Source organism: Hylobates moloch, unplaced genomic scaffold, assembly GCF_009828535.3.
Source record: "Hylobates moloch isolate HMO894 unplaced genomic scaffold, HMol_V3 SCAFFOLD_20, whole genome shotgun sequence".
In the NCBI taxonomy this organism is placed as follows: domain Eukaryota; kingdom Metazoa; phylum Chordata; class Mammalia; order Primates; family Hylobatidae; genus Hylobates; species Hylobates moloch.
The window spans coordinates 393999-421669 of NW_026652295.1; the positions used below are offsets into that span (position 1 = coordinate 393999).

The 27671-nt window shown below is 40.1% G+C and overlaps 1 protein-coding gene across 3 annotated transcripts in view; it reads right to left on the bottom strand.

The window, feature by feature from the left end:
• EXOC2 (exocyst complex component 2) overlaps positions 1 to 27671 on the bottom strand; it is a 192677-nt gene that overhangs the window by 77716 nt on the left and 87290 nt on the right. For all 3 annotated transcript variants that reach the window (XM_032141514.2, XM_032141515.2, XM_032141511.2), the window contains exons 11-13: positions 22607 to 22725; positions 7010 to 7135; positions 2858 to 2982 (exon numbers count right to left, since the gene is read on the bottom strand). In XM_032141514.2, the coding sequence (XP_031997405.1) occupies positions 2858 to 2982; positions 7010 to 7135; positions 22607 to 22725 (370 nt within the window). The remainder of the gene's footprint in view (positions 1 to 2857; positions 2983 to 7009; positions 7136 to 22606; positions 22726 to 27671) is intronic.

Genomic DNA, 27671 nt, shown 5'->3' on the forward strand with positions numbered 1-27671 from the left:
TCCTGTGCTCCTTCCTACAGCCCTGTGCTTTCCTCTAGCTCTTCAGAAGAGGCACATAGTTTCAAAACATGCCCAAATCTGCAGAGCAAATTACACGTAATTAATAATTATTGCTGTAAGCTTTTAAGTTTATAAACATAGGCAGACATATCATAGGCATATCCGATTCAGCACAACCAATTAAGAGTCATTTTTTCATTTCAACATTCATGTGCGTGACTTCTGAAGTAGATGATTTATTTTTCATCTACAACCAAGTATTTCATTTATATGTTTGGTATATAATCTGTAAGAAAGCAAAACATACTCCCTTTTCACTAAAATATCATAGATCAAAAATTCTTCGGAATCTTATGACTCAAAAAGACTCTAGGGAAGGCAAGCTCTGTCCATGTGTGGTGGGCCACTTGTAGGAACTGATGCAAATGAGGGAAAAACACTTGGCTGGAAACAAACACTATGGTTTAAAATCCATGTCCTAACAGACTAATTCTTTTTTTTTTGAGACAGAGTCTCGCTCTGTTGCCCAGGCTGGAGTGTAGTGGCAGGATCTCGGCTCACTGCAAGCTCCGCCTCCCGGGTTCACGCCATTCTCCTGCCTCAGCCTCCTGAGTAGCTGCGACTACAGGTGCCCACCACCACACCTGGTTAATTTTTTGTATTTTTAGTAGAGACGGGGTTGCACCGTGTTAGCCAGGCTGGTTTCAATCTCCTGACCCGCCCGCCTCGGCCTCTCAAAGTGCTGGGATTACAGGCATGAGCCACCGCGCCCGGCCCTAAAAGACTAATTCTAATTCTTTAGATGAGTTGATTCAGCTTGACATTATTCAATTCTACTCCAGCAGTTCATCAGTCTACTATTTTCTAATGTTACAAAATTTTGTTCACCAAACACCTATCGTGTGCCAGGCCGATGAGATTTCAAATAGTGCAAACACTGGAATAAATTTTATTCCAAATAATAAGAGCAAACTCTTGCTTACCTGTCAGATATTATTATAAGCACTTCCCTTATGCTAACTCGCTGAATCCTCAAACCAGCCCTATGGAAGTAGCTGCAGAGAAGTAATTTGCCTAAGGTCACAGCTAGTAAGTGACAGACACTGGATGTTTCTGTTATGCTCCTAGCGTTCTGTGCGAAAACCTATGAATGCCATCTGTCCAAAGGCATGACAGGGGAGCATTTAATCTTTCCTGCCCACGTGAACAATTTGGTTTAGGGACAGAGCAGACACAGAGAGGAAGCTGGTACCTGCGGTGCCACTACTGTCACTGTGCAGAGGGCACGGGACCCAAGGTTTGACCTCAGCATGGTGAGCCCCACAGCTCACCCAGCTGAGATCACAGAGACACAAACTGATGGTGACACACAGAAGCAGAGTACTAGAAAGACTTATCAGGACAAAACTGAAATTAAAGTATTCTCTTCCTAAGCCACTCTCGTTACGTAGACCAGTGAAACCTGACGTTCGTTTCATGGAAGAACTTCCTCTGTATAGTCAACTTTTCAATAGAGTTCACACATAACTAACAAAGAAAAGAAAGTTGTGTATTGCTTTAATATTTGAATGTTCACTTATAAAGTAACTGATCACCAAAACTAAAGAAAACATGCATTGATAAGTTGTGCTTACAAGGTTGGTTTTTCTGCACTAAGGAGTTTGTGTTCATGCATTTACACATTTCTGTTTTTACGCACATAGTAAATTGTACAGGTTAGAAAACCAACCATTCATATAAACAAGGCTGCAGGAATCCAGCGGGTTTACAACGGAGATAGTAGGCACTTGGAGTTCAAATATACAAAGAAAAAAGTTCCAGTGCATATCTCTATTTCCTTAATATCAGCATGAATTTATGGTCATGGTCAAATGAGACTCCAAAGACACCTGAGGTACTCCGAAACTTAGCCACTTTCCGCCAAGGAGGAGAGGTTTAAACCACAAAGGCTGTGCCTTTGTGCAAAAAACCAAAAATGGTTTTAGCCTTTGTCCATGTCCATTTTATGTGCTGCCAAGTCAAAAAGAAGCAGAAAGTAGCCTTTACTCTCAGAAGACCCCTATCTCCCCCAGAGCTCTTGGTGTAGAGTCCGTCTCCCGCAGAGACACGAAACACCTGTCTTCTCAGTCTCCCAGGCGGGTGCCCTTGGCAGCCTAGGACAAAGGGCATTAGAATCTATGTCCAGGAGCTGGAGGCCTTTCATGGCGCACTTGAGGTGGGGTTAGAAAGTGACTGACTTCCATGTGCCACACATAACAGAGTCATTCCTTTACGTTCATGCCTTCTATGCTATCAGTCATATGATGATGAAGATACTAAAGCACTAATAAATGTGTGACTGCCAAAGATGGACGGGCTTATGAAAACTTCTGTAAGCTGATAACAATGGGGCTAGACTGCAGAATGTTTACATTCTTTCCAAGGGAAATTGCATACTCTATGGATGACTTTGTTCTGGTGCAGGCTGCCAAGGTGCTATCTTTGTTTCATCATTTGTTCACCGTCTACCACACATCACCCAGAATTTGGCCTGACTGGCAATATCTCAATTCAGAGTCCTTGAAAAGAGTTCGAGCTTTCTTTTTTCTTTAATTGCCTATCTCATTTAATCCCTACAACCACCTTTTGAGACAGGTGCCCAGACTATTCTCTTTTTGCACATGAGGAAAAGTGACTTGTTTGAGGTCACACAGCTACTAAGTGAGAGGGCTTTATAACGCTTTAACTAATCTTAAACTATGATGATGGCTAGAGATGTTGGGCCTCTACATTTTAATAAATCACTTAAATCTAACATTTTTAAGACCATAAATGCACAGTGACTCAGCTCCACCTCTAGCTGAGTCCATATACACACCTCACTGAAGAGGCTTCCGTTAACGTAGGAGATCCAGAGTTTCCAGAAGTTAGGCAGCTGGCTCAAGACGAGTTTGGTCAATTTTTCAACAAAGGCCACCCTGTGGGGAGTTTTGTATCTCCACGCTAAGGGGGAAAAGGATAAAATACTCTGATTATACTTTTGAATCAAGAACACATCTTTGAGCATATTGGCGCTCCCCCCTCCACCCCCGCAAAACTCAAGCATGCACTAGGAATAGCCTGAGTCTGCGTGGAAGCTCGCGGCCCACCTGGCTGACACCGGCAGCGGTACGCTCGTCACCAGACACCCCCGCATTTCTCCTTGCCCTCTGGCAAGGAAGAGCACCTCTCCATCATGGCTGACCAGGAAGCCAGGGCGAGGGACTGGGTGGCCACAGCCTCAGTACTGGGAGGGCTACCGAGAGGAGGTGGCTTTGACTTGTTAGCCTTGTCCTCTGGATAGTATATGTCTCTTCAAAAAGTCATGCCTTCCAACAGCAAAGGCAGGCAAAGGCAGGGGCTGCTCTGCAGCCAGTTGTGAAATTCCAGCTAATATCAGCCTGTGAGAAATGCCATCATACACCCTGGGAAGTGAGTATGCAGGAAGGAATCCAGTTGTCACAAGGAAACATTCAAGTGCAATCACATACTAAATAACCCCACCTAAAATAAAGAAATTTAAGAAAAACTAGAAACGTTGAAACCTCTTTGGCTATATATCATTTAACACAGCTATTGCTGTAACTGGAAAATAAGGGCTTAGACTTCTTGTGGGAAGAATAGGTTCATGGGAATAAAGCAAGTGTAGAAATTCAGGACCCACTAACCATCTCCTCTGTCTCCCCTCTTTCTTTTCACCCACGGGCCATGCCTTCGCCCTGCTGCCTCCCACCTGTCTCCCGCCCTGCACTCCACTCGGTGGCCACGGCAGGGGCACTGCAGAGTCCACCCCGTCCAGTCCACAGCACAGCGACGCTGCGGATCAGGCTCTAACTCCTACCCAGCAACTTCAGGGGCAGGTGGACTCCCTTGAGAACTTTAATTCCCTCGGCCAGGCTAATTGCTAGCTTCCTTTCCAAATACCCCCAAGCAAAAGGATTTGCTGTTATTAGTCCAGTGAAGGAAGGGCAAATTTTATAAACTGTATTAATAAAATATCTTAATTTTATTAATGACTTAATAATTTAAATAGCTATTTGATCAGGTAATACATGGTTAGAAAATGACACCTGAAAGGTACACAGTGAAAAGTCTACCTCCTGCCCCGCCACTCCCACGTGCCTAGTTCCCAGCCGGAAGAAACCACTGTCACTAGTTATTGTGACTCTTTCTGAAATATTTCTTATACACATGAGCAAGTATAAATGTGTTTTTCTCCCTCCCAACTGTTCTTTACACGTCTTTGGTTTTTACACAAATGAAAGCATGCCAAACACACTCTTTTGAAGCTTGGCTTCTTCCATTTAGCGAGGGAGGCTGGAGTTCTGTATTCAAACATGAGGCAAAGGCTTCCTCTTTTTCTCCCCACAGTTACACTGCCTTTCACATTTCTGATGTATCGTAATTTAACAAGTTCCCTTCCAAGGACAAGACTGTCTTCGGCATTTTGCAATTAAAATTAATGTTCCAACCAATAACTGTATACCTATATCATTTAACACATGCTCAAGTGTAAGCATAGAAAACTTCCAGAACAAGAATTGCTGGGACAAAGAGCACCTGCAGTTGTAATTTTGACAGTCATTACTGAACTGCCCTCTAAAGGGGTTATTTACCCTTCCACCGGTGACATGTGCAAGTAGTGGCCTCATCGATGAACAAACAAACACAGAAAACCCAAAACAAAATGATAAACACTCAGAGTTTTTGCCAACCTCATATCTCACTGTAGTGTTACGCTACCTTTCTTCTTCCTATTGTGAGGTTGAGTGTCTATTCACACGCGTAAGAACCACTGACACTTCCTCTGTGTAGGCTATAGAGCCTCTTTATTTGTTAGGCATATTAGCCCTTTGTCTACGCTAGGAGTTGCAGGAAAAAGTTTTAAACTCATTTTCACAGGTGTGAAAGGAATGGTTCTTTACTTAAGGGCACACTGTAAACTTTTATTTTTCATTCAGCCAATATTCATTGAGGATTAACCATGTGCTTATCATGTGGCTCCACCTAAGATCAAAACTCACTCTGAATGCTGAACAAGGCAGGCTCTGCCTTCACAGCTTAGAATCTAACAGAACAGTCAATTAACCAATTGAGTACACCATGATGGTAATCTGAGGTGAGTGGGTTTCATCTGGAGACAGCAGTTACACACTCTTCTCCCCAACAGTAGGTAATGCCTGGTTTCCAGACGGCAGGTGGCATGCCACAGGGCGAGGCCATGGCCAGCTGTGTCAAGGGTCCAATGACAAGGTGAAAAACAGGACAAGAAAATCTAAAAATGAAGCACTGAAAGATTTGCCTTTGATCGATTTGGATGTTTTGTCCCCACCAAATCTCATGCTGAAATGTGATCCCCAATGTTGGAGGAGGGTCATGGGGGCCCCTCATGAAGGGCTTGGTGTCCTCGCAATAATGAGTGAGTTCTCGTTCTATGAGTTCACACAAGATCGAGTTGTTTCACCCCCTGCCCGTGTGCCCCAAGAACACCCTTGTCTCTAATCCTAATGGAACACCATATACATTTCTATTACATTAGGGTTAGAGACGAGTTCTGTTCAGAAATAATTCCAAGAACAGTGTTTATATTTTGTTTTCACACTGAAAATCAGTGAGATTTGCTTCAGCCTCAAAGAACATGTTTATGTAAATTAAGTGAGCACCAGCACTGAGCTGCACCTTTTTTCCCTAAACGGGAAACGGGTTAAAAGAGCCTGGCATCTCCATCCTCTCCCTCGCTCCCTCTCCATCCTCTCCCTCGCTCCCTCTCCTGCCATGCGACATGCTGGCTCCCCTTTTGCCTTCTGCCATGACTGGCAGCTTCCTGAGGCCTCTCAGCAGCACATGCCGGTGCAACGCTTCCTGTACAGCCTGCAGAACTGTGAGCCAATAAACCTCTTTTCTTTATAAACTACCCAGCCTCAGTGTTCCTTTATAGCAACACAGACTAACACAGCTTAATATGGCAGCAAATGGATTCTTACATGGTATCTTTCCCAAGAGTAATGTTTCAAAAGACCTCAGCTCCTCTGTGCAATTATGTTGAACATTATATAATGTTAGCTGCTGTCCCACAGAATGTGGGAGCAAAGGGTTCTGATCTAACATTGTTTATTCTAATGTTTGGTGAGCTGGGAGAGGAATGAGGATCGGACAAGAAGAAGGAATATCAACAGTTATGGAAGCCTTTCATTTAGTACAAATGAATCACCTAATTTTAAGGTGCTCTTATGATGAACATTTATCTATATTAGTAAAACCTTCGAAAAATTCCCTACTGCAATGCTTTTAAGAATAATATAAGACATTTTAAAACAACCGTACAGGTATCTGAATTTAATATAATGTAAGGTATTTCTATTAGTCTATTTGGGTTTCTTATATCTGTTATTGAGATCACAAATGGCTCCTGACTAGTGGCATCTAATTTGGTGCATAAATGCCTGATAGTTAGTTGATCATGTTGTATCTCAAATAGGAAAATGGCAAATATCCACTCCAGAAAGTTCAGAAATGCAACATACTTAAAATTTTAGATGCTTCAACTTAGGAAAAATTATTAGCAAGTATTTTATGGTTAATTAATAGCCAATCCCTCTTTCCAGACCAAAGTTTAAATTTCATCAAAAAAGGTATACTGATATTACTTTTATTGCAAATTCCATCTTAATGACGTTCTCACAGAATTTTTTTCTGTGGCACTTTAAAAAAATTCAACCACAGAAAAAGTAAAACTAGACTTGAACTAAATATGTTTAATAAACACTGACCTGCACCCAATCACTTAAAAATCAAATAGCATTTCTTTAAATGTAATATATATTTTAATTATTAAATTACTGGTAGTTACTGTAACAAGCAAAAGCGATGATGGCTGATAATACTTAGCACCAGTAACAACACAAATTGGGGAATTTTCCAAGAGAAGAATGTTTGAAATTACACGAGTACAAATTTAAAAGACCCAGTGGCAGTGGAGGGAGATACTTACTGTCGTCTCGACCAGACTGAAAGCTGCTGCCCCTCTTCAGGGACGCTGTCTGACTGAGATGGCCCAACACTGAGGGACGTGTATCATTATCAAGATCCAACATGGGACTGTGCAGGCCTGGGTTACCTGGGGAAGAAAGGAGAGATATACAGAGTATATAGCATGCTCTAGATACTCTTGCTTAGTTGATTTAATGGTCTGCTTCTCTGAGGCTATTTCTTGTTCAATTGCTCCACTCTTAAATAAGGCATTTATTAAATAAAATAAAAACTATTTTCTCTAAATAAATTTTAAAAGTCATTCTCAGTTTGGCAAAACTGGGTGGTGGTGGGAGGATAATGCTATAAACACAAAAAGTAGCAGGAAAAATCATATTTTGCAAAACAACTTTTGGCACTAGGAAAGATAATGGAGTTCAGACTCTTCTGTTTCTTTAAATGTAGGCGACTTACACATTTTTGTAGCATAAATCTCCTCTGACTTCTCCCTTAATGCCACACTTTACATTTAAATCCCCAAATCCCACCATTTGTTTCTTGGACACATGAGATTTCACTCCCTATTGCTTTTCTTGATGCCAGTCATCTAGTGTGGATCCTTTTCACCTCACACTTCATATTCCAGAAGCCAGAACATTCTACTACTATCAAGAAATTGTCTTTATTGTCTCACACTCAAATCCTGCTTTTTTGATTCTCATCTCAGAAGTCTTCCAGAAAACCGGCAGGATAAAGTCTATCCCAATGTTTTCCAACCCAAATTATGCTGAAAATTAGGAAACAGTTTTTCTAAAATGGATCACAAAAGCCATCAGGAATAGAATTCCGTGTTGCCAAACATGTTAGTAAGCACATTGCTTGAAGAGGTAAAATTTACCTTGTTAGTCTGAAACACCACTCTAAGCTCCTTAGCTGAGTACCCAAAGAGCTTCAAAATAAACTGAATTCAATGTGCATTTACAGAGTATTTACAGTACTGTGCATAGGACACTTAAATATTCTCCCTACAAAAAGGCACCTTACATTTTCCTGCCTTATTTGCTATCCTCTCTACTGGAAAGGCCTCGCTCATTTTTTCCTCCTCATCCCTTTAAACCCACATCCTGAAAGATGCCACTTGAAATACAGCTATTACACAAGGTCACCTCTTACTCTTACCTACCTAAAGTGCTACCTATCTTTTCTGCCCTCTGACAGCAGTGAGAATGTATATAATTTATGTATATAATTTAATCGACTTCACATTCTAGCATCTGTAGTTCATTAACATCTAGGTATTGCCTATCTCCACCAAAGACTGCTGTTTTCTCAGGGATAAGAAGTCAGTATATCTCCATGTTCCCCACAGTCATTAGACCTTCCACAAATAACTCCCGCCACATGCAGTATGTGACTGACGCTAAAAAACATATTTTTTACTTTATAACTTAATAGAGTATTAAAAGCCTATGGAGTTGTTTTCAGGTGCTAATACAAAGCATATTTACAAACTAAAGTAATATTCTGGTGCCTCTGATAACGCAAACTATTCAATAACATTTAAGGTATTTATTGAGCTCCCTCCTGCATGTGAGGAATTGCAGGCCCGGGGGATAAAGTGATGAATAATATCTAAGGCCCTGCTTTCAAGATGTTTACATTCTGGTGGTGGAGGCAGAAAATAAACCAACAGATAAATAAACAGCAAAACTATAGCAAAAAAACGCTAAGCAGAGGAGGTAAATCGTGATTGGGTGGTGAGAAAAGGCATCATCTGACTGAGGCCCTCCTATCGTGTGCCCCTGGATGTGACACACTATCACCTCTCTCTCCGGATCCCCACAAATTCTAGCTGGTAGGTCTTAGGTAAACAGAAATTAAATCATTTCAACAAATTTTTTAGTGCAACGGAAATTTTTTTGAAGACTTATTATGTTTTGGCCACTGTGCTAAATAAATGCTGTGCATACATTTGTATTTTGGAAAATATTAAAGCTAAGATAAGAAGACTTATATAATCCACTATGTTACCAAAAAAATGTGATACAGAGTAAAAAAATAGAGTGAAGAAAGTATTTTTTTCTAATTGACTTGTTTTCATATAAAAATATGTTTGTGTGTGGATGTTTTAGTGATTTATGACATTTTCCTTTGAAGTTTATACAGTTGTCACTTCTATCAATTGTGGAATTCAGGAAATGAATATCAAAATATGAATTTTCTAACATACTTTAAAGAGAAAAATAAAGAGGCCCAAACTTAGCATCACATTAAAAATACATATAAAAACTTATAATTTAGATTAAAATGTACATTTTTAAAGTATAAAAAAAGAATGCTTTAAAATGTTACATTTCACTTACTCTTGAAGGTTTTTAGGACTATGAATTTATGATTAAGAAGGAAAACACCTCCTAGTTTCCTGAAAATACGCATATACCATTCCTGCAGAAATACAATTATTTCAGAAAAAGTTTTCTCCTAACTGGTATTTTTATAACTTTAAATTGTTTAACATTAAACCATTTGTATAGTTTAAGTACATCTTGAGTTTTGTAATGGTTAAAAGATTGATTTATCTTTTCCTTTAGTAACAGAAACTGTATTACTATGCTTTTGTTCTATTAGAAACCACATCATCAGTTTTCTATATCAGGAAAAGAAAGGTAACTGTGAACAAATTTTCCAATTGGTACCCTGGCATTACCAGAAGTATAACACGGCAGCAGGGAGCTAGAAGAGCACATGCCCCTCCGGACTAATCAGCATCTGGAATACATTTGGAAGATGTACTTTTGCTGAGTGTCCAGAAGGTAGCGCTTCACAGCTGCACACAAATGCATAATACGCCCTGTCAACTAAACAGGTCCACTAAACAGCTTTCTTACTGTCAAAAAACGATCTCAGAATGAGTTATTTTATAGAGAATTAGAAAGCTTATGTTTTGAAGAGAAAAGTAATACAAACATTTTAAATATCAGTTGTCACAAATTATGTATGACCAACTGTCAAAAAAAAAAAAAAACCTTGATAATTCTGACACTCCTTTTAAATTACATGACTTAATATTTTTAACTCACAAAATTATTACAAATATGAACTGGTTTCATGAGTAAGCATTTCTATAAAAAAAAGAAAAAAGTTTCTATAAAATATAAAATCAGCAAAAGGCTTTAAATATTTCACGTATCAGTCTATTTTGTCTTGTTTCACCTTAAAATATGATAGCAATATCTCATTTAAAAAACTATACACATTACATAAAGTATATGGTGGCCGGGTGCAGTTTTTTTTTTTTTTTTGAGATGAAGTGTCACTCTGTTGCCCAAGCTAGAGCCCAGTGGCACAATCTTGGCTCACTGCAACCTCCAACTCCCGGCTTCAAGCGATTCTCCTGCCTCAGCCTCTCAAGTAGCTGGGACTACAGGCATGCACCACCATGCCTGGCTAATTTTTGTATTTTTAGTAGAGACAGGGTTTCACTATGTTGGCCAGGCTGATCTTGAACTCCTGACCTTGTGATCTGCCCGCGTCAGCCTCCCCAAGTGCTGGGATTACAGGCGTGGGCCACCGTGCCCAGCCCCGGGTGTGATTTTTAACATCCCGTAACAACATAAAATTGTGTTTGACTCTGCCCTTTTCAAACTAATGCTGCACTGATAGGAGTTTTCAGAGGTTACTTGTTTTCTTGGCAGTAAATTTTCTCTAGAAATTAACTGTTCCTAGAATTTTTTTTCTGGATGAAAATTTTTAAAAAGCCTTTTTTTCAAGTAGGAAATTATTACCTCGGGCCCTGATGAAAAGGTTATAACTGTGTTTTCATTTGGGCCAATACTACCAAATTGTTCCCTAAGTTTGAAATTGAGGCAGGGACTAATTTTATTAAGAATTTCCATGGTCATGCAGTTGGTATCAGGTTCTGTAGCAGCTCACGGAGCCACTGACCTATCGTGTAAAATATACCTGTAAAGATTAGGGCTTTATACTATGCAATTTTAAAAGTCTTTTTAGCTATAAAATTCTGACTCTATGATTCAAAGTTTAAATCAGAAACCTTAAATCACCACTGAGAACAACACGGTAAAGACATTTATTCTGATCACTGTTCGTACAGTTTAGGACACTGGTCAGTGGTGGTGCCATTTTAAATGTATAAAAAGTTTGCCTCTACACATGGAGCAACTGTGAAAATTATGTCTTAAAATGGAAATTACATCACAAAAATACTAAAAGCAATAAAAAAAGTAACAGTGTGGCCGGGCGCTGTGACTCATGCCTGTAATCCCAGCACTTTGGGAGGCCGAGGTGGGCGGATCATTTGAGGTCAGGAGTTCGAGACCAGCCTGACCAACACGGTGAAACCCCGTCTCTACTAAAAATATAAAAAAGTTAGCCAGTGTGGTGGCACATGCCTGTAGTCCCAGCTACTCAAGAGGCTGAGGCAGGAGAATTGCTTGAACCCAGGAGACAGAGATTGCAGTATGCCAAGATCACGTCACTGCACTCCGGCCTGGGAGACAGAGCGAGACTCAGTCTCAAAAAAAAAAAAGTAACAGTGAAAACAGTATCAGAATTTTACAATACTTGTTATGGACTTCAGCCTGGCTATTTTAAAGACAGTAAGCACAGTAATAAACACAGTCAAATGAACAAGTGCTTTGCAAGATCAAAAACACTTGGTTGCAATCTCTCAACATTACCTGAGGAGTAACTACAGATTACTCTGAATACAAAACTGCAAACAGGCACATCAACCTATAGTGTGGGGAATCATCACCACAGTGTTTCTAATTACAAAATTCTATGTGATGTTTGCAGGAAAAATGATACAAAACAAAATTCTGGAAATAAATATTCTTTGGATCTAGCTGTATCTTTTAACTTCCCCACATTAGTATTTGAGTTATTATTTTGTCAATATATCAAAGAAAACATACAAATGTTATCACAAGTGCCTGGAATTAGTATCTTGGAAGGAAAAAAAAATCCTTTAACCAACCACTTAACATTAAAAAAAAGACACAACTAAGTTTTTAACTACTGGAAGTCGAAAGGTAGCATTTTATTGTTCCAGTTAAATAATGCTTCTGTAACATATGCTTGCGACATCCTCAAAAGTCTTTTTCTAATTTTATGTATGCAGATACATTTAACAAATTATAAACAAACATAAAATTAGAAAAAAATCTCTAGAAATTTTAACAAGAGAAAAAACAGTTGGAAAATTTGTTTTCAGAAGTTGCAGAAATAATTTTCTTCAGAACACTAATGAAACAATCCTAGTCAGTTCGCTAGAAGTGTAGAAATAATCAAAAATTTAAAATTTATTATTTTTCTAAAAGAAAGTAAACAATCTTTGACAATCGAGACTCTACAGAAAATGCTTATTATACCTAGAATTCTGTAGGAAACCTTATCAGTCAAATCCTTTCCACTCAAAGCTGTGCAAGTCTTTCTGATTTTAAAGAGTATTTTTTTAAACAGACTCTATACTACATAAAGGGCAGAAGAGACCCTTCCTAAGGGAAGCCTGCAGATGTGGAGCCAGGTGAATAAGATTACTGTATTTTCTCATCCTTCATGCCTACTACAGCAAGTTTTCTCACAGTCTACAGTAGTGTAGGGAACACTGATCTGCAGCCTCAGACTCTCAGAAGGGTGGCCGACTTCCTCATGGCCCTTAAACACCTTTGAACACATTTTCCTGCGCACAGCGGGCCCTTGTCCTGCGCAGCAGCCCGACCACCCACTGTTGCTTGTTGACCAAACACGGGCCGGGAGCCTCCCCAGACACAGGCAGGATGGGATTCCTTTCAAGCACGCCACACACAAGAATTTCAACGCCAAAGCTGGGGGTGGGGGTGGGGGGGCCTATCAAGGCAGAGTTACAAATTCCTCAGGAATTAGACCTGTGTCAACAGATAAAAATGCTTTTTGATCTTCTGATTATACACGTATACATATATATGTATATATATATAACATTTTTAAAGTTCTGACACAGGCATTTCCTTAATTTAAAGAGAATCATTTAATCCAAATTAAACAAAGGGAGGCATAGTTAAGAAGCCCCTGTTAACTCACTCACTCAGGACTGTCCTTCACAGGCTCCAGGCAGCATTTCGGATGTGTATTTCAATATCATTCAAAGCAAGAGATCACAAAAGGAAATGTAAATTAAAAGCAAAACTACAGGTATAAACTTTGAAGAAGCATTTATTAGCTACCATTGGCTAGTTACGCAAGAATCATATATTTGTAATAAGTAAGCTGGATAAGTGAATAACCAAAATGAAATGTATGCTTTTGTTAAAGTCCTATGTCTTTTAGCAGTTTCATATAGATTTACATGCAGAAAAATGCTTAGAACATATAAATAAAGGAATTACGAAATAACAGAATACAGAACAAAAATACTTAAAATAATCAGTATTTTTAAATTACCAAGCAAAGTTAGCATTCAATGTGTGTTTGATATTAATCATCAAAATTTTTTTTCTATGAAGGATGGGGACAAGTTTAGACATGAAATGACTTCCGGCTGCCAGAAGTCTTCTTCCAGATGCACAGTAAGCCAGGGCAGCAGAAAAGAACCAGCTGCTACAATCACAAATTGAAAAGGTCCTTTTCACATAGCCTTTTTGGCCTGTCTGATCTAAAAAAGATAGATTATTCATTGTAAGGTGAATAGAATCTATTATAAAACAGGAGACACACAAAAAAGAGACCTTAATCCAACTTTTTCCTGTGATATTCAACAGCTGTTACTTTACTACAAATGAGTGCTATGCTATTCCAAAAGAAATCAAATTCTCGAGTCCCAGGTTACTGACTTCAAAAAAAAACTGCTTAATAATTACAAGTATTAATTATTAGTCTTAATTTTAATATGGAGGATAAATTGCTTTCAAATTAGATTTTAAATCAAATCATTATGTAAAATGATTATGTAAAAACTTGCTGATCTGCATTCTGATAATTAAAACTGCTTATATAAACGTATACTATTCACAAATAACAGTAACCGTTTCTAATAATATGCATTTCAAGTCTAAGTTGTAGCACATGAAATATCACCTGGGTTTTTTTCTTTCTCTGAAAAAGTGACAAAAGGAAAAGGAAAATCAGACCACTGGCTTGCCAGAGGGAAGATAATTTTGATTGCAATCATAAACTGGTACTCTTCTTCCACTTCCCTCTCCTGAATCTACTTTCTCACTGTGTGCATATGCACTGCATACATAGCATAGCTTAGACATCTTAAAGCAGGTAAATAAAACCCCGCTAAGCATTTCATCTTCTAAAGACAATTTTGAAAAACTCTGTCATCACAGCATGCAAACGAACAAGTGCACAGCAGAAGCCTTCCCTGGAGGTCAGCCCACTGGCAGCTGTACACAGGTCACAAAGGCACCACCCCAGTGCTGAGCTGCAGGGAGGGGAAGATGGAAAGAAACTAGCATCCCATATCTGTACTTGCTGCAGTTGTGCCTTTTCTTTTTTTAAACCAACCTCTCTCATCCTGGGTTCATGCTGTGATAAATATTCAGGAGAGAAACATTTTTTTAAATCTCCAGAAAATTAACTCCATAAAAAAAGAAGCTTCCTAATGTACAACCTCATTATAACTTTAAAATTAAAATTATAATTTTATTAAAAGATTTAGCATATATACAACAATACACTTATACTGACTTTTTAACTATGAAAATATTTGCGTGGTTCCATAGAAAATTCAATGAATCTGCTAATGGTTTCCTAATGGAGGCTATAATTTAATCTTGCATACAGGAAGTCTACCTAACCCTGCATTATGGTAATACCAGAATTATATGTAATATTAACCCCAATAATATTTTTTAAATGATATAAAATATGTACATAAAGGTCCTCACTGTATTTTTTTAAATAGCAAGATATAAGTTTAATTATACTATGTAAATTCAAAATCATAAATTGTAATAATATGATTTATGCATGTATGTTATGAGCTTGTGTTGAAAATGTGGACTTTGTGTATCTTAAGGTTCTTGGAGTAACATAAATGTTTTTATTTCTTTCAGCAAGTAATTAACACTCTAGTGAGTGTTAGAAACTATTAAAAGGGTAGACATTTAGCACAACCTGTTATTCAGTTTTCTCTCTATAGTAGCTCCACCACTGTGATGACTCAAAATAAACCCCTTAGATGGAACATGTCATCTCTGTTTTCAAAGAGAACCTGAGCCAGGTATAAATGTCTTTTCTCCTGCTCTGCGGCTATTCTCGAGAACTTATTGCTTACTTAACAGTGTGGCTCATGTTCTAAATGTTGCCTACTGAACCCTAATTCTAATTATGTCCTTTTGAGAAGTTCTAATTAAGTACATCTCTGAAAGAAGGGAATACTTACTCTATGAGTAGCCTGATGCCATCTCCCTTAAGTTATCAGACATAGCCAGCATATATTTTAACTCACATTCAGAACAACAAAAAAAAAACACCTTTGAAGACCACCTTTAAAAATCCTGTTTGTGAATGTCAGTAGGGGGTTAACCAAAGGCTTTTCCTGGCAGGAAACCTCTGAAACTCAGTCTAATTTTGGACCTATTTCACAGGAATTTTAAGAGACGGGTGACACTTCTTATAAGTTAATAAAAGTTTAACATGTATAACAATTCGGAACACAAGGCTGCTTTGAACATAGAGGAAGAGAAGCAAAATGGTTAACCTGTTCAGGCTGGAAAAACACAATAAACTCTTCCAATAGTATTTAAAAGGTTTCAAGATGAGTTTTTAAAATATTAACCTTAGTTTTGCTCTTGTTTTTCCCATCTTTTTTCACCCTTAGAAAAACCTAAATGATCATATTTGGGCTACAGAGTTAGAGGACACAAGAGGCCTGTGGAGCGTTTGGGGGTAAAGGACCAGGTGTGTGCAAGGTGCAAGGGTAAGCTCCTGTCCTGGCCTCGTGTTACACTCCAAAGGGCACCGTCTGCTAGCACCAGTGTATATAATTACCACGAAAACGAGTCCAGAGAAGGATCTAATGCAGGACTCACAGAAGTATCAACCGTACGGCAAACGGCAAACTCCGCTGCCAAATGCTTCATCGACAAAAGGATCTTTCTTGGAAAAAGGTGGCTTTGTATGTAGGACCGCTGTCTCTGAAAATCTATCACCATCTTTGCTCATAAAATTTTCTCTGAATACCACAGGGCTACATACAATTAACATTTTTTTCCCAAACCACCAAAGTGAAAAGCAAAAGTCTTTGCTTTACAAAAGCAGACTTAAAAAATATTTATATGTTAGATTTCTTAGATTCATGCATAAAGACCACATTTACTTTAAAAAGACATCAATAATTATTTTTCTGTTTGAAATATTTATAGTCCATTTAAAATTGCATTTCATTTCACAAAGCTTTTCTTGTTCTTATCCATTGTTCTGCTAGTGGATTTACTTAAACAATTTTACAGTGTTAGTAGTCTAAGTACAGATATTATAAAAAAGGAACTACTTAAAACTTGTTTTCTTTATATTGGAATGTAGTAAGCTTTCATTTTAAAAGCAGGCTCCTGAGAAAACCCGCATAAAAACAATGTAGCTTTATAACAAAGTACCAGATAAAATGTAGGCAGTCCTTTTATGGCAAATCATTTCTAAGCAATTTCTTAACTGTAGTAATTGCGTTTTCAAATGCTCTAGCCTTCAGTGGACAGCTATAATCAATTCAAGGAAACAGCAGGTGCCAAGCAAACAAGTAAGTACTCTGTCACCGAGCCCTGGGCATCAGAAAATAACCAGACACACTCGAGTCAAGAGAGAGGCGGCATCCGCTGCAGGCTGCCAGCTCTGCAGCTTTACATCCAACGTATGTGCCATGAGTTCCTTTGGCTCCGATGGGGGCACTGTGGGCCTTCCCAGGGACAGCCTTATATTTCCCAGGATCCCTCCTAGGGGACTGGATGCTCTCTCACTCGCCTCCATTTTCTTCACTTGCTCATTCTCGGAGCATTTATTTGCATTGCATATACAATTTTAGAAGTGAGTGATGAGGTCTACATAAAATTTCCTTAATAGAATTCACCTATGTATAGGAAAATAGCATGAAAGTAATAAAGACCAGAAGCACTTCATCTAGCTTGGCTAGTTTCAGGTGCAGCTCTTCATGAATCCCCAAATACCAGCCAGGCTTCCCTTACCAGAGGAATGCTCATCTGCTCTGACATCACATTGAGAAATCCTGTTTGATGCAATATTTGCTCCAACAATGGAACTCACAGGGAGGTGTTCAGTTACCTACTCCATAACTCACTGGTCTGGAGGGAGTATGATCAGGTGAGGGGGGAGCAATCTGGACACCCACTAGTCCCACCCCTACTCAGGATACGGAGGACATGGGTCTGTCCCGTGGCTTCTCTGAGACAGCTTTGTCACATGCGAAATAGATCTAAAGGCATCCACAAAACTAGACAGTTTCCCAGCTTTCTTCCACATCTAAAATGTCACAATTATGAGAAGATGCTCAAAGGAAATTCCAAATAATATTCAGTAGGCATTCCCCCATATTACCTTACATTTATGTTATATATAATTAGGACAATAATAAAATATCCACCAAGGGTCCCTCGTCAACAACCGTTGTAGATCACATAAAAGAAAATTTGTGTGTATTCCCAGCAAACTTATAATTAAGGCAAATATTTTATATAAACACACGCACACATACACATACATAGATATGACATTACCTGTAGATGTAAATGTAGATATGTGTATTTTTTTTTTTTTTTTTTGAGACGGAGTCTCGCTCTGTCACCCAGGCTGGAGTGCAGTGGCAAGCTCTCAGCTCACTGCAAGCTCCACCTCCCAGGTTCACGCCATTCTCCTGCCTCAGCCTCCCGAGGAGCTGGGACTACAGGCACCCGTCACCACGCCTGGCTAATTTTTTGTATTTTTAGTAGAGACGGAGTTTCACCATGTTAGCCAGGATGGTCTCGATCTCCTGACCTCATGATCCGCCCGCCTCGGCCTCCCAAAGTGCTGGGATTACAGGCACGAGCCACCGCGCCCGGCCGTAGATCTGTGTGTATTAAAGTTAACAGGTATGCACACCCGGCTGTAGACATGTGTATTAACATGTGTGCAGTGATATACACATATAGAAATGATCACATACAGAAAAATGCCGAAGTGCAAACTGGCCAAAGCACACTCTATTTCACTAATGGCGAATTCTCCTTCCATTCGAGGAAACGTCCTGTCTGCGTCTATGCCACATTTCATTTATCATTTGCCTATGCACCGAGTATCAGCTCACAGGCAATGCTATCGATGCACGCAGAAAGATACTGAAGAAATTAAACTTTCTGAATTTGAAATTGGAGTATTTCATATTTAAAAAATATTCATATTTTAGGTAATGGTCATGGTATTTTGGCTACAGTTTTTAAAAAGAATCGTTATTTCTAAGAATTACATACTGAATTAATTATGGATAAAATGATGTGATCTGTTTTAGAATAATCCAGGGTGAGGAAGGGGAGAGAAGCAGGTAAGACTGGCTATGAGTTGATAAAATGAGATTGGCTATGAGTTGGTAACTGCTGAAGTCAGGGTGAGCACATGGGGTATTGTTACATTATCCTTTCTGCTTTTACATGTAAGTGGGATTTTCCAAAATTTAATATTGAAAATCGCTTCTGACCTAAGTTCAAAAAACCACCCCAATTTTCCAGTTAAAAGCCTCTCCTGTGCTAGAATTACCTATATTTAGATTAGCAGTGTTTACTGACAATGACAGAGGGAACAGTGAAGCATGTTCTGAATGTCAAAAGAAAAAATAAAATGTGAATTTAAGACATTTATATTGTATTGTCATTAAGATTGTAAAGTTCAAAGAGTTGTAAGGAATTGTTTCCACTTTTTTTTTTTTTTTGAGATGGAGTGAGTCTCGCTCTGTTGCCCAGGCTGGAGTGCAGTGGTGCGATCCTGGCTCACCATAACCTCTGCCTCCTGGGTTCAAGTGATTCTCTTGCCTCAGCCTCCTGAGCCACTGGGCCTATAGGCATGCGCCACTATGCCTGGCTAATTTTTGTATTTTTAGTAGAGACAGGGTTTCACTATGTTGGCCAGGTTGGTCTCGAACTCCTGACCTTGTGATCCGCCCACCTCAGCCTCCCAAAGTGTTGGGATTACAGGCATGAGCCACCGCACCGGCCCTCCACTTTCTAATGAAAAGATGAAGTAATGAAAGTAACCTGAGGCACTGCTCCCATTCCATGCACATTCTTTCCATTCTTTCCCAAGTGATGAACAAGGTGCACAACAAGCTTGCTCAGAGTAAGTGAGTTACACGAAAGCTTCTGTCACCTTGTCTTTTTCCAAAACACAGATTTTAAGCAATTTAGAATGAATATATATAGCAATAAATTAAGATGTCAGGGAAGGAAAGATGACGGTGTATTTCCCTCTATCTTTGAGAAAGATTCACCCCTTTGGTGATGGAATACTGGTTATCAGATATTTGAGGTAAAGATATGACAAGATAGATGAAATTTTCTGGAATTTTTCCAATTTCAAAAAGTCCATATGTTATCTTTATAAATTACACACATATTCCAGAAATTCAAATATTTTCATACCAAATTAGGTATTCAGTTTGTTTCCTGAAAGTATTAAGTAGGAAAATCCTTGGTCAGACCACATATCCTATCTGTATCCAGTGAATATGGTGATTGCATTCATCACCACCTTTGCTGGAGGGCAGTGACATTTGTGGAGCACCTGCACAGCGTCTGGAATGCTTCTCAATCCTGATCCCACCTGCACAGTGTCTAGAACGCTTCTCAATGCCGATCCAGAGAACTGAGTATCGTTGTTTAGGTTCAACTGAGATTTCACCTCCTCTAGGAAACTTCCCTGGACTTCCCCTCAACCAGACTGCACCCTCCTATCATACATTTTCATACAATTTTGTACTCCCTACTTCCTCACACTTTTCACTATTTCAACTGAATACATGCCTACGTGATTTTTTAGATGGTGTGTTTCTCACTAGACCACAAGCTCCAAGAGGCCAGCTCGCACTGCACTTCCTGCTCTTGGCACAGCACCCAGCATCCTGGTGATCAGCCCTGGCTGCACCTGAATTGCCCAGGAGCTTGAAAATGCCTACGCCTGGACGCCAGCCACAGAGATTAGAATGTGCTCGGCACGGAGGGATGGGGTAAGGCCAAGAATTGATAACTGGTTGTTAAAAAGCCCCAGTGGAAAAAAAAAAACAAAAAAACCCTAAATAAAAAAAAAAAAAAAAAAAAATCCCCAGTGGACTCTGATGGGCCCTTAAGGTTGAGAGCTCTGCCGAACAGAGTAGACTCAAAAATTATTAGTTGAATCAACAGAGCAATAAATATGTAAGGCTTTCTAAATATTCCCAAAGACTGGAGACTGTGTGTAACATTTGCTGTCATTTTCACTTGCTAAAAATATAAAATAATTAATGACATTAATGGGGATGTTGACATGGCTTCAGCAGAGATACTTGGGTTTTCTTAAATATCAAGCATAGAAAAAAATGGAATCAGAGCTGGAAAGTACTCAAACCCAAGCCAACTAATTCATGACAAAACTATGCTAGAAAGAAACAACGGCGACCTCTCCGTTGTACTTTCTTCTCTACCAAGATTGCTCTCCTGTTACAGCTCCTGATCCTCCCAGGGACTGATGACGGCCATTCCTCCTTTTCATGTCATCCAGTTAGGGGCTCAGGCTAGTAACTGACCCTGCCTTTGCTACAGTCACCGCCAACAGCGTAAGAGCAATCATAAGGACATTTCTCTTTCATCTTCTGCTTCATCTTGGAGACTGTGCTGACCACTCCCTTCCGTGTTTTCCTCCCGCCATGACCACCCCTTCTTCGTTTCCTTTGCAGGCTTCTCTTCTTCTACCAGCCCCTAAAACATCACTTGTCAGGACTCTTTCCTGGGTTTGCTTCTTTTTTCATCTTCTTGGGTAAATGCACGAGTTCCAAGGGACCACCTGTATGCCCACCATGCTCAAATTTCTCAGTCTCTAAATCCAACTACTGCCATCTCTACTTACATGTCAGGCAACCCCAAGTCAAGCTGTCCAAACAAAGAGGTGGAATCACTTTTTTCCCCTACGTTCCCTAATTCAATGGCACCATCACCCTAACTAGCTGCCAGTCAGCCATCTGGAAGTCACTGCTCATCCCTTCCTCCTCTTCATTTGTCCATCATCCAGCCCTATCAATTCTAGTCCTGAATAGCCCTGGAGTCCATGCTCTTCTTCACATTCCCACCACCTCCACATCAGGTGGGGTGCCTGTCTCCTCAACAGCTTCACTGCTCTGGGCTTGCTCCCTCTCATCCACCCACTATGGGCATCATCTTTTCAAAAGTAAGTCTGAGCTTGTCTTCCCCCAATCCACAGACCTCCGCTTAAAATCCGTCAGCGACTCCCCATCGCACACTGGGTGAAATCCAAACCTGTCACAGCGGCCAAGAAGGTTCGTCTCTTCACTGCACCTCCACCCTCTAAGCTCCAGCCACACAGGGTTCAGAGGCCTTCTCGTGCTTGTAACCTGTGCACATTCTCCCTTCCTGGAACAGTCTTAAGTGCTTTCCTCCTCTATTTCAACTGGCAAGTACAGATACCCTTCTGATCTCAAAAGAGATGTCACTTCCTTCAGCTCTCAGAATGTCACTCCCCTGACCTCAAAACTCTGGATCAGAGGCTACTCCTAAGCACTCCAATGTCACTCAGAATTTCCCCAGTCATAGGAAACAGCACATAATATTCTAACAGCTGGCTGGTTACCTGTCTAACCTACTATTTTGTGAGCTTGCATGAGCCAGGCCCTTGTCTGTTGTCCTGACTACTGTGACTTTAGCACCCAACAGTGTCTGGAGCATAGCAGGCATTCGATATACTCAATATTCTTCAAACGATAGTACACAAGCAAAAGCCAATACACCTGCATGCAAACAGACCTTTGACTTCTCTCCTCCAGCTTCCCTCAGGGCCTCCACACAGCTGAGGTGGCTAGTAAGCGAACTTTCATCCTTCCAGTTCTGATATGGAGGCTCTCTGAGACATTCCCACACCAGCCATCTAAAGCATTCTCCTCAGTTACTCCCTTCTGGAACATCCTGATGTTCTTTTTTCTTTTCATCACCTGTCCCAGCATTTTATTTGGTTAGTCACATGTTTAGTGGCTTTTCCTTCCTCTAGCGGTAACTCTGGGAGGCAGCGGCTACGTCTTGCTAGCGATGGGTGCAGTGCCTGGTACAGAGCAGGACTCAACATACACCTGATGAGACGATGTGCAGACCGATAGTTACCAAAGACCAATGTCACCTCCTCGGCATCACGCTGCCTGCCCTGAAACGTCAACACTGTCCACCAACCGCAAAAACAGACATGATAAGAGTTGTCCCTTTTCATTAGTACAATGCTAACCAGTGGCCAAAAAAACCACAAAACAAGCAAAAGACAATAATAAGAGATACCAAGTAAATTAGGTAGTCAGTGCCTTCATCATTAAACATTCCCCAAATGTATCAAAATGACATGAAGGAATCACATAACACATTGGAAGAGAAATCCTTGCCTTTCAGATCTTTCACGTAGCCCTCTTTGCAACTGTGCATGAGCTGAAGGATCCACTTGTGTTGGGCTCCAATGCATTGCCAAGCAGGGTCACCAGGGGCATGAAGGTCAGACAGGTACCTGAAAAAGCAAGTCCAAGGTTGAGGCCAAAGGGAAATGCTGGCATATTTTAAAATCATTACTTTTTAAAGGCTAAAATTTTATCAATTAGTCTTGTCCCCTGTCAAATATTAGTCTTTAATATTTAGTTCTCAATGAAAGATATTCGAATTTCTTGGCTAGGTGAGATGGCTCCTGCCTGTAATCCCAGCACTTTGGGAGGCTGAGGTGGGTGGATCACCTGAGGTCAGGAGTTCGAGACCAGCCTGGCCAACGTGCTGAAACCCTGTCGCTGCTAAAAAATACAAAAATTAGCCAAGTGTGTTGGTGCAAGCCTGTAATCCCAGCTACTCGGGCAGCTGAGGCAGGAGAATCACTTGAACCCGAGAGGCAGAGGTTGCAGTGAGCTAAGATCTCACCGCTGCACTGCAGCCTGGGCAACAGAGCAAGACGCCATCTCCAAACAAACAAACAAACAAGCAAACAAAAAATAAAAAAATGAACAGCAGAGCTTTAAAATTTTTTCATATAAATGATAAAACTATTAAAAACAGCTCTTTGTAAAAAGACAAGGACAATTTGCAGTGATCCTATCTACTTGATGAGCATTTTTCTTTATATTTATATTTAGTTCAGAGAGTTTTTCTACTTAGTTCAGAGTCATTATATTAGACACAGGTGGGAGCCAGCAGATACTGGGCAAATATTTTTAAAATTTCAGATGTTTTTAAATTCCTTTCTGATATGAAATATGGCCACGAGATGGCAGTATGGCACCGCTTTCTAAAACTAGCTAAATAAGGGCTAACCCAACTGTGAAGAGATTTGGTGACAACACTCACCTCTAAAGTCTACACTCACGCCTGAGAAAATATTTCTCTAGAAAATATAGTATAGTTCGGTGTTTTTCTTAGTTTCTAAATATTCTTAAAATATATCAAGTCTTTGTCTATAAAACACCCAAATCCATAGAGACCATTTAAATATATTTCCATAGAAAAATTTCTGTCAAATATTATTTAAGATTTGGCCCTCAGCCCTCACAAAATATATAAATATAGCAAGCTAAATCCAATTAAATCAACTCCAAAAGCACGTCCAGAAGAATTTATTGTCTTAAAACTGTTGTTAAGCCATATGCCATTCTTTGTCTCTGGGTTAGAGGTTTTTGTTCAGTGGTAAATCATCATCAATGGCTCCAGGCTGACCTTGGGCCAGACCTCAATCCCTCAGGGGTGCACCCATGCTTCCAGCCCATTCCTCCAGTAGTGAGTGTGTGTTACTCAGGTATCTCAATCAGCAGCCAATCAGAGGAGAAACAAATCCACTTTGTAATACGTTAGCAACAAATAAAATGCTGAGAACACTGACATTCCCAGCTGACGGGGAGGGACTGGGTGCTGTGGAGAGCCGGATATCCAGGCATCTGCAGAGGGGCCACACTCAGGCTGCCCAGAGGTGGCCAAGAGCTGCTATCTCCTCCTCCTTGTGACCACCTACAGGTTGCAAACAGGATGTGTCTCTGTGCTGAGAAAGTGGCAGGTCAATTAGAAAGAAGAGCTTTACTCCTCAGATTAAGAAGTCACCAGCACTCCTCATAAATGAGAACAGTATCCTGAGAAGAAAACTACAATCTAACAAGTTACATTTAGCTTGGCACAGGGGATTCCTTTCAGATTCCAAAATGCAGTCTGATTCTTTGTCTCACACAAGGCTTTCTTCTTTTATTACCTGAACGATAAATACAACAAATAGTACACTGTGTCTTTCTTCCCAAAGAACGTGATTCTGTGCTTTCTCGCTGGGGATGATGCATTTCGGCACTCTCCCTAAACAGGCTTGTTTTGCCTCCAAACACCTCTACAACGCTTTCTCCTAACACTTTCACTCACGTAGCCCTCAGATTTGGTGTTAGTAGTAAAATAAAGAGATACTCTTTTAGGGATGGTGTTCCTTTTAACGTTTAAATTACTGAATAGAAATGCAGACAGTTCAGTACAAGGGTTCTTTCTCCAGGAGTACAGCAAGAGGAAACAATAAGCTTTGCTTAGTAACTTTTTACACTACACGTCTCTTTAAAATGTTGACCGTGTCCTTGCAAAACCTAGTAACAAAAGACTTTTTCTATCATCTTATTAACGGGTATTAAAGTAAAGGAGTTTATAAGAGTTTTACGAAGCAAGATAAAGTTGTTCTCTTAGAAATTCTAGACTCAGTTCAAAAGTATGACAACTTGTGCTAGGCTCTTCAAATAAGTTTCTTATTTCCTTTTAGTATGCAGCTAAAAATAAGTAGTTACATTTCAAAGCTCTTTGTTTAGAACGATACATGTTATTGCCGTTTCTTTTAAAACTGCATATTAAGAACACTTTTTAAAAAGGCTTTTTAGATTAAAAAGCAATGTAAAGAATGTTAATTATGATGAACACAGGCTCAGTATTTTAAAATTTAAGAACAAAGGAAGTTTTTAGTCATATTCTGACATGATCTTCTCACAGCTACCAGGGGTAAGACCACACTGCTGTGCAAAGGAATATGCAGAGCTTTGCTTCCTGCCAACATCAAGACAGAAATAAGGAGAGGGAGAAGAATCGGGAAGGTTTAAATTAGACAAAATAGTGAACGATACTAGAAAAATTGTGAACAACAGTAAGACAATATAGTGGTAATCTCATTTTCCCTTCTACCATGCACAATCTGGACTATGGAAGAAAACTAACACATTTTTGCTCATGATAAAGCTGTCTCTATTCCTACTCGATGTTCATAAATTTCAAAGTCCAACAGGTATTTGACCTGGTTCTGATCTTATTTTTCTATTTCTTACTGACGAAAAATTTAATTTAAAAAGGTAACAATGGCTCAGTATTTTCTCAAAGCATCATAAATAAAATAATCATTAAAAAATAGATAAACTATTGTTGACTTGTTTATATTTTTGCTCTTTTGCCTTTAAGATGACAGGAAAAATGAAGTTAAAAGGCTCCTTAAAAGAATCTTTTTTGGCACCACCACCTTTTAAAGGATATCCAGTAAGTTACATACTCATAAAAACTGCACATGAGTTATCCATATAGATGGTAGTAACCCACAACATAAAGAATTTGTATACTCAACGAGATTTAACACATTACTATAGGCAAGTTTAACATAACAAGTGTAAACAGGCCAGAAATATACAAAGCACACACAGTGAAGGAGCGGGGCAGGAAACAGCAGCCTCAGGACGTCTGACGCTACCCAGCTGCGTGTCCTGGACACGACTCTCAACCTCCCTGCAACTCTGTCACTTTCTAGGTAGAAAATAAAGCAGTTGGATAACTAATGTGTGGTTTATTTCCAGCTTTAAATTTCTAGGATTCTACAAACCAGTAAAATCTCCCATATACGTTCTTTCTTATGGAGGCAGCTTAGGGAGAAACAAGGGTGGGCTCTGAAGCCAAACAGGCACCCTGTCCCCCTAGTCACTGTGTGTGCTGGGCAAGCTTCGGTGTTTTCACCTGTACAATGGGCACCACACAAGCGTCCTTTCATGGTGGTGATCAGGACTAGAGAGGACACGTAGAACACAGCCTGCACAGCGCCTGTGCGTGCTGCACACGTGCAGGGGTGGCCGCGTGCAATCACAGCGCCCTCGCTTCATCCCACCGCCAATGCCTCTGCTTGCTTCCTCCCGGGCAATACTAGTGTGCTGCCAGTGACGACGGCTCATACTCCCGCCGTACACCTCATCACCAGGACACAGGTCCAGGTGCGGATCTTTTCCCCGTTGACACCTGTACACACAGCAGCTTTCAGGCCAGACCCTCTTTCCAAGACAGTCTTTTCTTTTCAGACAGGACCTTGCTGTCACCCAGGCTCGAGTGCAGTGGTACGATCACATCTCACTGCAGTCTCAAACTCCTGGGCTCAAGAGATCCTCCTGCCTCAGCCTCCTGAGCGGCTGGGACTACAGGCATGCATCCCCACAACTGGATAATTTTTGATTTTTTTGCAGAGACCAGGTTTTGCTATATTGCCCAGGCTAGTCTTGAACTCTTAGACTCAAACAATCCTTCTGCCTTGGCCTCCCAAAGTGCTGGGATCACAGGTCTAGGCCGCTGTGCCTGTTCCTGAGACATTACTTTCAAAGGTTACAGGGGAACCACAGCTAAATTCATAAATACATAGTCTACCATCATTTTACAACCACTGACTATTCAATAAACTTCACTAATTCAGTGGAAAAACCATTAAATTCGGAAAATAACTTATCCTGAGAACAAAGGCCATACTCAAAAAATCCTAGCAGAAAATGAAGTTAATATTTTTAATCACAGATATAAAAAACTTAAAATTTATATGCTTTATCTCCAAATCCTGACATAAACTACATGTATATAAAATTTACTGACTACTTTTTATGTGCCGGGTGAGGTATTAAATCCTTAAATGTATTTCTGATTATCTCTGCAAGTATCCTGAGATGCAGATTTGATTGCCATGCCCATTTCACAGATGATGAAACTGAAAAACAGAACTCAAGTCGGTTGCCCAAGGTTAACAGCTAGTTCCCATTATGTGATACTGTTTCTCTCTAAGGCCTTCTCTTCATATCCTGTGAAATTCACCTCTCTTAATAGTACTGTAATTTTTTTTTTTTTTTTTTGAGACAGAGTCTCACTCTGTTGCCCAGGCTAGAGTGCAGTGGCGTGAGATCTTGGTTCACTGCAACCTCCACCTCCCGGGTTCAAGCGATTCTCCTGCCTCAGCCTCCTGAGTAGCTGGGACTACAGACGCGCATCACCATGCCCGGCTGATTTTTGTATTTTTAGTAGAGATGGGGTTTCACCACGTTGGTCAGGCTGGTCTCGAACTCCTGACCTAGTGATCCACCCGCCTCGGCCTCCCAAAGTGCTGTGCTGGGATTACAGGCATGAGCCACCGTGCATGGCCCAATATTATTGCAATTTTTTAAAAAGTATGCT